At 36.0% G+C, this 13,481-nt stretch overlaps 2 protein-coding genes across 7 annotated transcripts; both read right to left on the minus strand.

Annotated features, from left to right (window-relative positions):
• Positions 1–2,409: 2,409 nt before the first annotated feature.
• LOC104231739 (protein ABCI12, chloroplastic) lies at positions 2,410–8,743 on the minus strand. Of its 6 annotated transcripts, none has more exons than XM_009784788.2 (8): positions 8,315–8,736; positions 7,349–7,456; positions 6,234–6,350; positions 5,855–6,091; positions 5,155–5,319; positions 4,953–5,028; positions 4,279–4,343; positions 2,410–3,448 (listed from the first exon to the last, which is right to left on the minus strand). In XM_009784788.2, the coding sequence occupies exons 3-8, from the start codon at positions 6,300–6,302 to the stop codon at positions 3,296–3,298; spliced, it is 765 nt and encodes a 254-aa protein (XP_009783090.1). In that variant the 5' UTR covers positions 6,303–6,350; positions 7,349–7,456; positions 8,315–8,736; the 3' UTR covers positions 2,410–3,295. The 6 variants fall into 6 exon arrangements, with proteins under 6 accessions (XP_009783090.1, XP_070012297.1, XP_070012236.1 ...); XM_070156196.1 differs by having other exon boundaries at positions 8,370–8,388; XM_070156135.1 differs by having other exon boundaries at positions 7,349–7,499; positions 8,315–8,386.
• A 2,927-nt stretch (positions 8,744–11,670) lies between these two features.
• Positions 11,671–12,138, minus strand: LOC138870151 (uncharacterized). Its single transcript, XM_070147865.1, has one exon. It carries the CDS (start codon positions 12,136–12,138, stop codon positions 11,671–11,673), a length of 468 nt encoding a protein of 155 aa, XP_070003966.1.
• Between the last annotated feature and the right edge of the window lie 1,343 nt (positions 12,139–13,481).

A 13,481-nucleotide genomic window follows, 5' to 3' on the forward strand; every position in this document is an offset into this window, starting at 1 on the left:
TCAAATTCTAGCATATTATGCTAAAGTTTACATAATGTAAAGCTAACTTTTTTGCAGTTTTAATCCAGTGACTAGAAGATTGCTTTTGTTAAGCATGTATAACTCAGGTTCTCATATCTTAGATTGAGACATGGGACTAACATGGTGCAAGAAAAATCTCTGCTGCCTTTCGTTTATCACCTCCAATTTGATTGAAGCGTTTTACTTATATTGACAGTGTTGGTTGGTGTTAGTGCATTTTAATATTAAAATTATTATATTAAAATGTATTATTTCTTGTGAAATCGTGATTATAAATTGGCAAGAAAGTGATCATTACTTTGGTGTAACTCATGAAACCACTAATGTTATGATCTATTATTAATTATCGATTAAAGATTAAATTTTGTAACTACCAACAATGTTCTACAATTTTATTATCACACTACCTTATTATTTATTTCATGGAAGAGTTTTTATAAATTTTGTTGTGTTTGGTATGGAAAATATGGTAGTGTGTATGAAAAAGGTGAAATCTAAGGGTGTGTTTGTTATGAAGGAAAATATTTTTCGGAAAATATTTTCCAATTTTTTCATGTTTGGTTGGCTTAAATGTTTTGGAAAATATTTTCCTTATCAACTCATTTTCCTTCAATTGGAGGAAAATGTTTTCCTTATCAAGAGAAGGGAAAATATTTTCCAAAACTCCTTCTCAACCTTCCCCACCCTCACCAACCCACCCCACCCCCTCTCCAAAAATATTTTTTTTTCTTATCAAATTTCAATTTTTCCGTTACCACCCACCCTACTATCCCTCCACCCTCACCCCCTCCCCCTCCCGCGCAAAAAAAAATTACTTTTTTTACCTTAATTTAAATATCTGTTTTTTTTTTCGTTTTACTGCCCCCCCACCCCCACCCCCACCCCTCACGCCCGAAAAAAAATTTAAATATATTTTTCAGATTTAATTTTATTATTTATCAGTTTAAAGGCTCAAAAATTTACAAGTTCCAAAATTATGAGTTCGGAGGTTTATGTATTTGAAAGTTTACAGGTTTAGAAATTATAAAGTTTACGGGTTCGAAATTCCGCGGTTTTGAAAGTTTAGCGGTTTAAAAGTTTATGAAATTTGTGGGTCCGGAAGGTTGTTGGTTTGAAAGTTTATAGCTTCATGTTTATTATATCTACATTATTTATGAATACTCTTGAGAAGTCATTTTCCTTATTTGCGTATCAAACACCGGAAAATGAATAAGATTACTACTTATTTTTCAAGAAAATATTTTCCGTTATACCAAACACACCCTAAGTCTCCAACTTATTCTCTACAAAATAGCATATTATTTCTGTTGCAGAAAGATGTTCATTTTGGTGGAACTTTGGACTCAACAACTTGTCCAGAGTTTGTTCGAGTTATATGACGTTGTCGGGCTGTTGTATCTTGCAGGGGACAAGTCAAGTGTATTAATTACTACTGGACCAGTAAAGATGCTACCGCAGTGGGCTTGAATCTCCTTAAAAAGAGCGAAATATCCGCGCCTCAGCCTGAAGAATATTTATTTTTTCATCTTATTTTTCAACTGTAATTAATTGTATTTTCAAAGAAAATTATTACACTATATAAAAGAAAAATTTGGTCGTAAGCTTGTACTTATGTGGAGCGATCATATATATGATTAAAGTATATCGTTCATGATACGGGATATTGAAATGTAGCAAGGAATTCGAGACCTTTCGGCTACCACAATATTCTATTTCATCGCTTCCTCTTTCCTGTAGAGTAGATGCTACTTGGGCCGTAGAAGATATCTTTTACCCGATAACTGCATAAAAACATATTATATTTTGACTTTGTTGGTTGAAATTCAATCAATAGCTACTGTTGTTTTACGTGTATGTTTGACCCCAATAATGAATTCTCATTGACCACATCTTATGGAGGATCAATTAATAGCAGTAACCCCAATTTGAAGAAGCTCACATACGGAAGGCGCGAAATAATACCCCGAGCAGGAGGTTCAACTAATCAAAATTCAAAAGCCGAAAAGATTCACCTCCAGTGACTATCCAATATATTTTAACATGTTGTAACAAGTAATCTACTTTATTTTTTAGATTAATAATCCCATTATTTAATGAACTACAACAATAAACCCAGTGAATTGTTACTTGTAATTCTTTTTAAATGCCTTGATACTTTAAATATTCTTTTACACTATCGGTGTATAAAAATTAAACTCATTGGTCGTTGGCTGGCATCTGAATGTAGGGTTGTAGTTTAGCATTCTACTGTTAATGTTGATGCATCTGACCTGACTTTTGTAGGCAAAGCAAGTTTACGAAGACGGAATGATGCAAAATGAGCAATTGCATTACTAATACTATCTTCTGGTAGCTTAACTAACGTCAAAATTGTAAGCTAAAAAGAACTTCAATAAAAATCAGATATTTCTGTTATTCATGAGGCAAAGGAAGCAAAACATTTATCATTGTCCGCTCTGGTTCTCTTTCTTTTTTCAGGTACCAAAAATTCCCTACAGTTCTAGTATAGATTATACTTTATACAGACAACACTTCAATGGTGCCTTCACACAAAAAAAGGGTCAATTGAATCATGTTTGCAGCTTATAACAGTAGCACTTCAAAGATCCCGTCTTCCCTAGACTTTCCCATATCAAGTTCTAACCCGTTGTAGGCAAAAGCTCATGATTCTACTACGATGGCTGCTCTGACCACTGATTTCACAAGGACCTGATGATTTTCTTCTGCAAAAGGACTTATTCTTTGTGTAAGTTTGTAATCACCAGTTAGCTTCTCTTGAATGGAACATGTTTAAAGTCCCATCTCCCGATAGAGAGAATCCGGAATGTCACATTGAGTTTCCAGGAGCAGTAACTTGTTCATCCAGAAAATGTATGTATCGATCAAACTTTATGTAATAGGCAACCAGGTGGGTCCAAACACTTCCATCGCGATCTCATGCAGCTGCCATGGAACTAACAACCTCAATGCTCATCATAGATAAAGGGTAGAAAGCAACCAGCCATCACTATTGAGATTAGGATAGTTATTGGTTCGCCGCTTTCAATTATTAAAGAAAACTGAGTGGACCAGTTTTCTTCTTCATGGACATCTGCTAAAAAAAGAATCCAACTTTCTTCTAGAAAAGGAGTGAATGTGGAGGAAGGAGAGGAGAGAGAAGTTTGACTATAAGGTGCAGACAAGGAAAACATTTGCTTTTTAGGAGGTTAATATTGCTGGAAGGTTAAAAGGTCAAGAGGATGAATCTTTTATCAGATGATTAGCATATCATATTTCATTGTAAAAGGAACTTGGGCAAAGTGACTAAGGCTATTAGACCAAAGAGGCATGATATGGAAATATAATTGGCAACTCCATTAGATGAGTCTGCTGATAAGAATATTTTGTGAGTGGTGCTGTCTCCTCGAAAACCTCTAACAATCATTGCCTACAAGAAACAGAGATTTAGAGTAGTGCATAATAGTAAAACTCAATGCAACCAGCAGACAAACAGATTTATCCTATTTCCAGGAATGAAGCCCAAGAAATACAACCACAAGATGCTACAATTAAATTACTAATATGATCCAATAAACTAATGTTCTACATCCATCAGCATTGCCTCGACTCAGTTAAGTATGAACTCCATGTCCTATAAGTAGATCTACACATAAAAAATCCCTGGTTAATTCATATGCATTAAACATCAAACAGATTTATCCTATTTCCAGGAATGAAGCCCAAGAAATACAACCACAAGATGCTACAATTAAATTACTAATATGATCCAATAAACTAATGTTCTACATCCATCAGCATTGCCTCGACTCAGTTTATGTATGAACTCCATGTCCTATAAGTAGATCTACACATAAAAAATCCCTGGTTAATTCCTATGCATTAACATCAAAGAAATATTATTTTTTAGACATCCTTTCCAGCCTCTTAATAATGGCGCAATAGAGTTCAAACATGTTCTACATCTTTAAATGCTTTAAGTGCTTATAGTTCTATCCAATAAATTGTTGCTGGCCCTGACAGTCAGGTCATCATAAAATGTCCTTATTTCTAGTCATGACGTTGTGATGCGTTCATCTTCGCTAGTCAAGAATGAAAAATATTAACTAAAACACTCTTGTAGGGTCCAAATAGAAAGAGAAAAACATTACCACCCACTTATAGAAAATTAGCAATACCCAAAAACATGGAGAAGGAACAACTATTCTTGCAAATGGTAGATAAATGCTAAAATATGACATCACATTGAAAAGTTCATACCTGAGATATTTGCTCCGCGTGAACAAAAATATTTCTGAATATCCGACGAATATATGTGAAAAAAACTGCAAGGGATCAAATTCTGTGTTTTAGAGAGCAGAAAGCGATAGCTTTTAGGATAAAATCACAGTTAAGAAAAGATGAGGGTTTCACAAATACGAGAATGAACAGCACTTGGTTAGAGTGAAAAGGATTCGCATTTGATTGGCACAGAAGCCAGGCAAACATTCGTGTATAGTTGAGAAAAAGCAATAATACTGGAAGAGCATCATATGCACTCCATCATTCTTATTTAATCGATAAAAGGTAATTTTACATCTAATAATTTATGTACTCCCATCATTTACAAAGCAATTTATCAAGATTAGGGACAAGAATTGAACTATTCTGAGATCCTGTTGTTCTTTGGGTAGAGTAGATGGTATTAACATAGTAACTAACTTCAACTGGAATGCACTAGAGAACTATGTTGCTCGGACTCTAAAAATGTTGCCACACCCATGTCAGATCCTCTAAAAATGCACTACTTTTGGAGGATCCGACATGCACCCAACAACATTTTTGAAGAGTCCGAGCAACATAGCTAAAGAAAAGAACTGCAAAGAGAAGTGTTATTGGTGAATCACACAGTGCATAATTGCAATGGAGTCGGTTATCTTCAGGTATACACTCACCATCTATTGTCTCCAAAATTGTCAACTGCTGCCAATTAATCCTACGAGATACAATACCAAGAGCAACGTTTCTGACCTGCCAAAATTATTACCAAAATGAATCAGAATTTTCTAACTGTTTCCTGACAATAATCAGTGCATTCTACCTAACAATAACTCCATCTCTATTGAATGTGAAAAAATAATAATAAATCTTACTCACCTCATCAAACACAAGATTGATAAATCTCAAGGAGAGCAGGAGAGTAAGGATAACTTCAGCAACAGGGACGCCAAAGTTGGCCAAAGGGGCTATAAACCACCGCAACGCAAAAGCTATTTGCTCAGGTGTTGTTGTTGATAGGAAAACACTTGCACTTTGGAAGATCTTTAATCAAAAGAGAGCTATTTTATTAGAAACAGTTTTTTTAGAATCAGAAGGTTACTGGGAGTTAAATTCAGACAAAACTGGAGTCCCTCTGCACATTGATTGTTTTCTTGGGAATTCAGGAGGGAACGGAAAAATTAAAGTTTATAGGAGATAATGAGATATTCAGGAAGTCAAATCCAGAAAATTCATTGATCATACAGTTTGGGATCCATAGATTCTTCCAACTTGGATTATTTTAAGTTTTCCAAGGACTTCAGCAAGAAGTTCAAAACTTTAACAGATTCTGAATTTTAGGCAAGTCAAACTAGGAAGAATGGGCAGACAGTCATTTGCTTCGTAAAGGTGAATGCAGAGAATTTTATACAGTAAGTGGAAGATCTTCAAGTTTGAACTTAAACGTTAACAAACTGAAACAGGTTTACATCATCTAGATGAGAAAGAAGCCACGTGTTTTCATTTGAAAAGTGTACCGTAGGAGTGCAGAACTAGTTTCCTAGGTCTACTGGAAAACAAATGGCAAGTTGCTACTCACAGTGAAGGTTAAACATGCTGATGTAGTAGCGGTCGATAAGCCCTTTCTAGTGAGTTGTAATGGCCCCAACTTCAAGATTACATATTTATAACCTTCCAATGACGCAGGAAAAGGTGGTAATCCCATTACTGAAGGTGGGGGAGCTCTTGAAGAAATAAGGGAAGGTGTACTGTCTGTACTTAGGCCCAACATTATAAATAAGATCCCGGACAGCAGTGTGACTCTCCCCAGTTGATCCTGTAACCATATTAGACAATCAACAAGGGAATTCACTAACATTATCAAATTTGTAGTAGAACAAACAAGGCAGATTCTCCATTAGAATTTCAAGAAAACTTTTTGAAGCATAAAGCTCATTAAGATTCAAGGCCAAGCTTACCTTCCACACTTGTTCAGGTTGGACCAAAATAGATAGTATAGCTAAGTACAGAACCAGTGACAAACGCATGATTATATTTGATTTTGCCGGTAAAATAACCAGAGTAAAGAGCCATGCCTGCATAACCAAGAAACAGATATCCAAAGCAAAATTAGTCTTCGACAACCACAAAACGTGGATGAAGGGAATAAAATATATGAACTTTTCTTTCGTCACCGAAAAATAACCTCTTGGTGCCGTTGAAAGCAATCAATGCCAAATATAAAAAGTCTTTTAGGACTTAACAATAAATGCTTGAAGAACTCACGGAAAAACAGGTACCACAAAACTGTAGCAGTTCTGAATAAAAATATTCTACTATGCTATGGGCAAAACATGAGTCCGGAACTCAATTGTGGTCTTTTTGGACAAGTGTGACATAAATATGTGTAAAAAAAAAAGAGTGACCATTCTATATATAACGCGGTTTTATACCACGCTATACTTTAATGGTGTTTTGGCCGTTAAAGGATAGCGCGGTATAAAACCGCGCTATATGCTTTATTTGTATTTTCACGCATAGCGCTTTAAAATACAGCGCTATACATATCTATATCTATCCTTTCAAAGCGTCACTGTTTTCCAGGACTACTAATTTATGTTTAGTATAAATAAATTTAGCTACAATTGACTTTTAAGAGAAAACAATTTATCTCCCATTTTATTAATTTATTGAAGGAAGGAAAATCTGCAAATAATAAAAAATAAATAAATGCAAACAAAAAGTATAAATCCATAGTGGGACCCATCACCGGGCTCACATGCAAGCCGTGCAACTACTGTCAGATTGAAAAGGATAATGAGAATGAACAAAAAGTATAGCGCAGTATTTTAAAGCGCTATGCGTGAAAGCACAAAATAACGCCGTTTTATACCGCGCTATACTTTAACGGCCAAAACACCGTTAAAGTATAGCGCGGTATAAAACCGCGTTATATATAGAATGGTCACTCTTTTTTTTTTACACATATTTATGTCACACTTGTCCAAAAAGACCACAATTGGGTTCCGGACTCGGCAAAACATAAAGCTTTAGCAGGGATATACTCCATCTACTTCCAGCAGCAAATAATTACCACTGTTTTTCTCCAGCAAATGGGTTAAGTCTTTGACGACCAGCCTAGCCCCACCATATTTCTTATTTTAATTTCCCTTGAAAATGTATAGGATCTTCTCTATCACGCCTGCTCAATTCTGGAGTTGTGTTAAATAACTAACAATATAAATCTGAAATTAGGATTCCCGTGATCAGGGTTCATCAGTTCTACAATTATAGCCAAAATTGAATAATCCAATAAAAAATAAAAAATCAATGCAGACAATTCACAAATGAAGCTCTATGAAGCTACTTGGCATAGTGAACTGCATGTAAATCATTATTCACAAACTGCTTCCTATGAGCCAAAGTATACACTTTTTTTGGTATTCTTTAGCATAGCTAAACACGAAAACTCAATAACAGAACCATAAAATACAATTCAGAAACAACCCACGAACACAGCAAAAACAAGGAAAGCCAATGACGAACCATATTATACAGTTCAAGAACAACCCAAAAAAAAAGAAGAAGGAAAATTACACAAATGAAACAGAAAACTCCCAGTAACTAAATTCAACAAGTTCAACCCTTTTCACACACAAATCCCAAAAAGACTTACTCGTAGTGTCTCATACTGTCTCAATTTATGCAACACACTTCCCTTTTTAGTCATCCAAAAAGAATGCCACCTTTCTATAGAAACAATTTAACTTGAAAATTATTGTTTTACCCTCAATGAGATATTATAACCACACAAATATCTAAGGCTTACTTTAGAGTACAAATTTCAAAAGTCATCATTTCTTTCTTAAGCTTTGCCCAGTCAAACGGTGCCACATAAATTGGGATAGAGGGAGTAAAATTTATATCAATTTGATTCTGGGATCAACATAGTACAAGAAAGTGAAAACTACATATATGAAACACAAAACTCCCAATAATTAAATTTAAGAAAGTTCAACACTTTTCACACTAAAAACCTAAAAAGACATAAAATTTATACCAATTTGATTCTGGGGTCAATAGAGTGCAAGAAAGTGAAAGGGGAAGGTATGTACTGAGCAATGGGGCTTGAAGTTGCACCAGATATGGCTCTAAATAGTTTATCAGCACCAAGAAAGTTTTTTGGTGACCATTTTTCAAGCAATTCAGCCCAGTTCACTGAACCCTTAACACTATCACTATTTGCTGCACAGCTGATAAAGGTTCTTGATTTTTTGGGTTGAAGATGGAGATAAAGGGGCTTTGTTGTAAAGTTTGGAGTGAAGTGGTGGTTGAATATTGGGAAGGATTGGGGTCTGAAGGCATGGATTGAAGAAAGTGGGGGTGTTAGTGTGGGGTTGTTGTGGAGGAGCTTAGTATACATGGATGGGTGACGATGAGGAGGAGGAGATTATAGTTTGGAGTACAATTTACAAGGGCGTGAAATGAAAGCGTTTTTATTTTTATTTTTATATATTTGAGTTCCAATTGGGATGTTTTATGGGGTTTATTTGTGGGGGTATAAATTGCAATTTTGGTCCTCAAGCTTAGACATGGATTGTATTTCAATCCCTGGAGTTAATTTATTTTTTTTCCTTGTAAAAGTTCAAATATTATCATGACGTTATTTGATTTGTCTTACATTTGTCCTTTGTATTATTTTTCATTTCATGAAAGTCCGCCACGTTAAATAAAAAAATTTCATATTCAGTTCTTAACTAACAAATTAATTTTTATATACCTTCTATAATAATTTAAAATATACCCCCAAATAATTAAAAATATCCAAATATACTCTTACATACCTTTACTGTATGACAAAATCGTATCACTTTTGTTTCACGGTCGAAAAATATTAGTGAAAGAGATATTTTTTACACGAAAAATAATAACGAGAGCTTTCATGGACCAAAAGGACGACGGGTAAATATTAGACAAATCTTAAATCCTTGTGTATTTGGATAATTCTCTTTTCTTTTTGACTTCATATCTTAGTTGTAGCTTTTCATTTATCCTTCCGTAATTCGAACTCCCAATCTATAATCAACAGAATGATAGTTGATGCAGTCATTAACTAAATATTTAAGGTTCACTCATCGATCTAAATGATAGAAACTAAGGGTGCACCAAATGGTGTAAAGACTCAGGTTCTCTATCAATTTCCATAGTAAACAACAGTAAATAAAGAACACACAATATTTACGTGGAAAACTCCCAGCTCACGAGATTAAAAATCACGACCGATCTTAGTAGGATTTCAACTTCACTAGCTAAACAAATATCAGATTATAACCTATTGCAATCTAGGAATTAAACTCTTAGTCATTCACCTCTTACAATAACTCTATTGTAAGCCCTTTATAATAACTCTATTACAAAGCTACACAGTTGACTAACTCTAGTCAAACAGCCAAAAGCAATAATGGTTTAAATGATGTCCTACAAAATGCTTCCAAAAAGTTGTGTGGGAATTACAAGTAAATAACATAAGACAACGACACAATAATACTAAAGGACACACGACATATTCAATATTGGAATTTGGTCCTTTGTTTTGTAGCTGATTTGTTCTTCAATGCATCTGAGGGAAATAGAGGCAGCTACACATTTGAGAGAATGTATGTTTTGTAATTGCAAGTGTTAGGTTAAAGCCTTGTAACATGTTGTATATATAATTATATATGAGAGATCATGAGAGTAGTTACAAGCGCATTTCCAGTCTCTAGCAAATTGCAGTTGTGTTGTTGTACTGTTGCAAGTACAATGCAACAGCTTTAACAACTGTATAGTTGACTTCCACGACGACTTGAGGACCTGATCCTAACTGTTCCCTATGCAGTTCCCTTGTCTATTTTCCTTGAGAATAAAGCCAGACAACAGGGTATGTTTCAGTGAGCACAATGGACCTGGTTGTATCAGGTTTCTATATGGTTCTTTCATGATGTTTGACAAATTATCAAAACCAGATTCGCATAACGTATAAATTTTTCCCCTTTTTTATGATGACAAACTTAGAATTGATGTTCCCTAATCAGATATCCACATGTACCCCCTACGAATTAGACTTCTTCCCCTCGAGAACCAGTTTCTTCTCCATCAATTTTCTTCCCTCTTTTGGCATCATTTAAAAAAATCAGACAGGCATATGCAAAAAGAAGTCTAGCAACATTAGCTCATGCCACTTGTGTGCACACAACATGACTAAAAATAGAACACAAAAGTATAACATTGCATAAAATAGGCAAGCATGCTTATTAATTATAAGAGGGAAAGAAAACCTAGGAGTAGCAGTACCATAGTCACACAAATATTACAAATAAAAAAAATAAAGTACCATAATAAAAAAAATTAGAATCAACAAAAGGACATGATTAGGATAAGACTGGGAAAAGGGTGCAAAACAAGGGACACTGGATGGGGAACAAGAAGGATTAGGGAGCAAGAGCCTTGATGAGACATCCATTCGAGCATTAGCAGCCCTTTGATCATTGATCAACTGCTCTTTCAAGTTCTCCAATTGTTTCCTCAACTCAATATTTTCAGACTTGAAACGGGAAACCTCTTTACCTTGAGCACTACTGGAACCACAGGTTCCTTGCTGGCCCGAGTAAGCTTAGACTAGAATGGCATTTTGTGCTTTCAAATGCTTAATCTCTTCATTGGAAGCCTTATGAACATTGATCAATTGAGAGATAGTAGAGTTGTTTCCTACTCCTCCATTCTTCACTACATACTCACACTCTTCCAAAGTATTCATAGTGAACATTTAAAGTCTTGTCCCAACAGATGCTTTCCCTAAAGGAACCTTAAAGTGTTCAAAGACTTTGGTAAGGAGAGACCCCCAGGGAAACCCATGATTCTTATCCTTGAAATCTGCTACCTTCAGCATATGTTCAATCATAATCCCACGTAGACTGATGGAAGAGAAAGAGTCTAGTGCTTCTAGAAGAATCAGGTCTTCAATGGAGGCAATAGACCTCCTCTCAGCCCTAGGCAGCACCTTGTTCACTAGTTCAAACAACAGATGGTATTCTGGCAGAAGTCCCTTCTTGTGCACTCTTTCCCCTATTTGAATAGCTTTTTTCTTGATAATTTCTTAAAGTCAGGGGAACCAATTCCCTCCATAGTCTTCAGCCTAGCAATAGGTACCTCAAGAATCTCACCCAGAAAGTTCTCATCCATAACAAAGTCCTTTACATTCACCTTCAAGGAAATTGTGCCCCCATCTACCACAAACAAGTCAACATAGAAGCTTCTCACCTTATCTTCATAAACTTTTGAACTTTTGACTTCAAAAAGATGGGTCCACTTCTGGAATTCCACAATTTCTACCAGTTGTCTCATGCCTAGTTGTTCAAGAATCTCAAGATCAAAGACTCAAGCCCACAGAACCTTTTGCTTCTTTAGATTTGCCCTCCTCTCTAACTCAGATAATTCCGCCGTTGGCTTTTTGGAGGAACCAGGTTCCTCACTAGTACTTTGCCTCTTTTTGAGAGGCTTTTTATTCTCTACTTTCTCTTTCTCCACTTCTTCTTCCTCCTCTACTTCATTATCCTTGTCACTCACATGTTCTTTTTTAGATACTATTTTTTTTTGCTTGGCAATAATAGTTTTCTTTGAGTTTTTCCTCACAAAAGGAGTGGGTTCCTTAACAGTCTCCTCATTATCCACCTCAACTACTTCAACAGGAGACAAATCCTCCTCATTAATTGATCGACTTTTCACAAGCCTCCTTCTGTTTTTCTTCTCCTTATTTACTTTCAAGGAACTGTCAAGTGCAACCTTTCTTTGTTGTCCAGTGTTGAGACATTTGGGAACAGAATCCTTTGTGACTTTTCCCCCCATCCCTAGTAGCTATATACTGTATCACAGACAGATCATCAATATCATCATCATTATCACTAGAATTACCCTTAGACACAGACTTTATTTCTAGGTAAATAATATCTAATGGAACACTAACATGGTGGTCAAAAGGGGTAGTGTCAGCACTATCCAGGGGCTGTTTTGTAGAACCACGAGTTTCATCCCAAGTAGGAGTAGAAAACTCCCCTTGGGCTGAGGGACCAGGTCCCTCTGTAGGTTCCCTAGTAGTACTGACAGGTACTTGTTCCCCATTACCATGTTCCCCCCTCTGACTTAGTGGTTCCCCTGGGTCTTTACACCAACATCATCGGTCATAGATTTCCCAACCGACTTCTTCACAGCAACATGCTCTTTTTCAAGAGAAGTAGAATCTGATTTAAGTGCATCACTCCCATCTTTATCACCCTTAATACCCAAACTGTTGTATTAGTATAAGAAGATAGAATATTACATGATGTGGACGAGATACTCGGAGCAATCCGAGCAACACTTGGACCTTTAAAAATTGCAAACGCATGTACACCCTCATCAACACTAGGAACCGACTTATCATTCAATTGCTCTTTCTCAATATGCTGACTCGATACCTCAGCACCTTCATTCCTTTCCACAATTTCTTCTATGGTTTGAAGGAATCAAGATGTAGAGGTAGTTCATTTTGAGTCGACTTTCTCAATAGTAGCAGAAGGAGATGGAGAAGCAACAAAATTTTTGGGAGTTTGGCTCTTATGGCTGTGATGGGGACCAGAACTAGATGGTATGGGAGAAGGGACGGTGGGTTTGGGTTGGTTAGAAATTGGGGGTTTTGTGGGTGAGATTGTTGGCTTAGATACAGATGGAGGTGCCTTGTTAGATGGAGACAAGGTGGGGTTTTCTTCAGTTGCTTTGGGAGATGAAGTCTGTGGTTGAGTCATAGTTGATTTTGAGAGCATGAAGACAAGAAGAGGACTTGGGAGAAAAATATTGTGTTCTATGTTGAAAATGAAGAGAGAGACCTATTTTTGGGTATATAAAGTGAAAGGGGGGGGGGACTGTAACAAACGGGTGTGAGAGAGGGGAGACGGGTCATCGGGTTAATTTGTAACAGATGTAATGTTTGGTCTTAAAGGGCATTAGAATAGGCAGGAACAATTAATTATGTGGCACTCTAGCAGTTCAAAATGCAAAAAAGTCTAAGAGGAACTACTAACCTGAGCCATAGGAACCAAGTTCCTTGACAGTTTTTTGAAAATATAAGCATCAACTTCCAGATATTTGCAATGTCACTTGTTACTTGTTTGTCCTGAATTTGTCATGCGTGTCTACCTCTAATGGTATAGAAT

This window comes from Nicotiana sylvestris, chromosome 1 (genome assembly GCF_000393655.2).
Source record: "Nicotiana sylvestris chromosome 1, ASM39365v2, whole genome shotgun sequence".
Taxonomy (NCBI): Eukaryota; Viridiplantae; Streptophyta; class Magnoliopsida; order Solanales; family Solanaceae; genus Nicotiana; species Nicotiana sylvestris.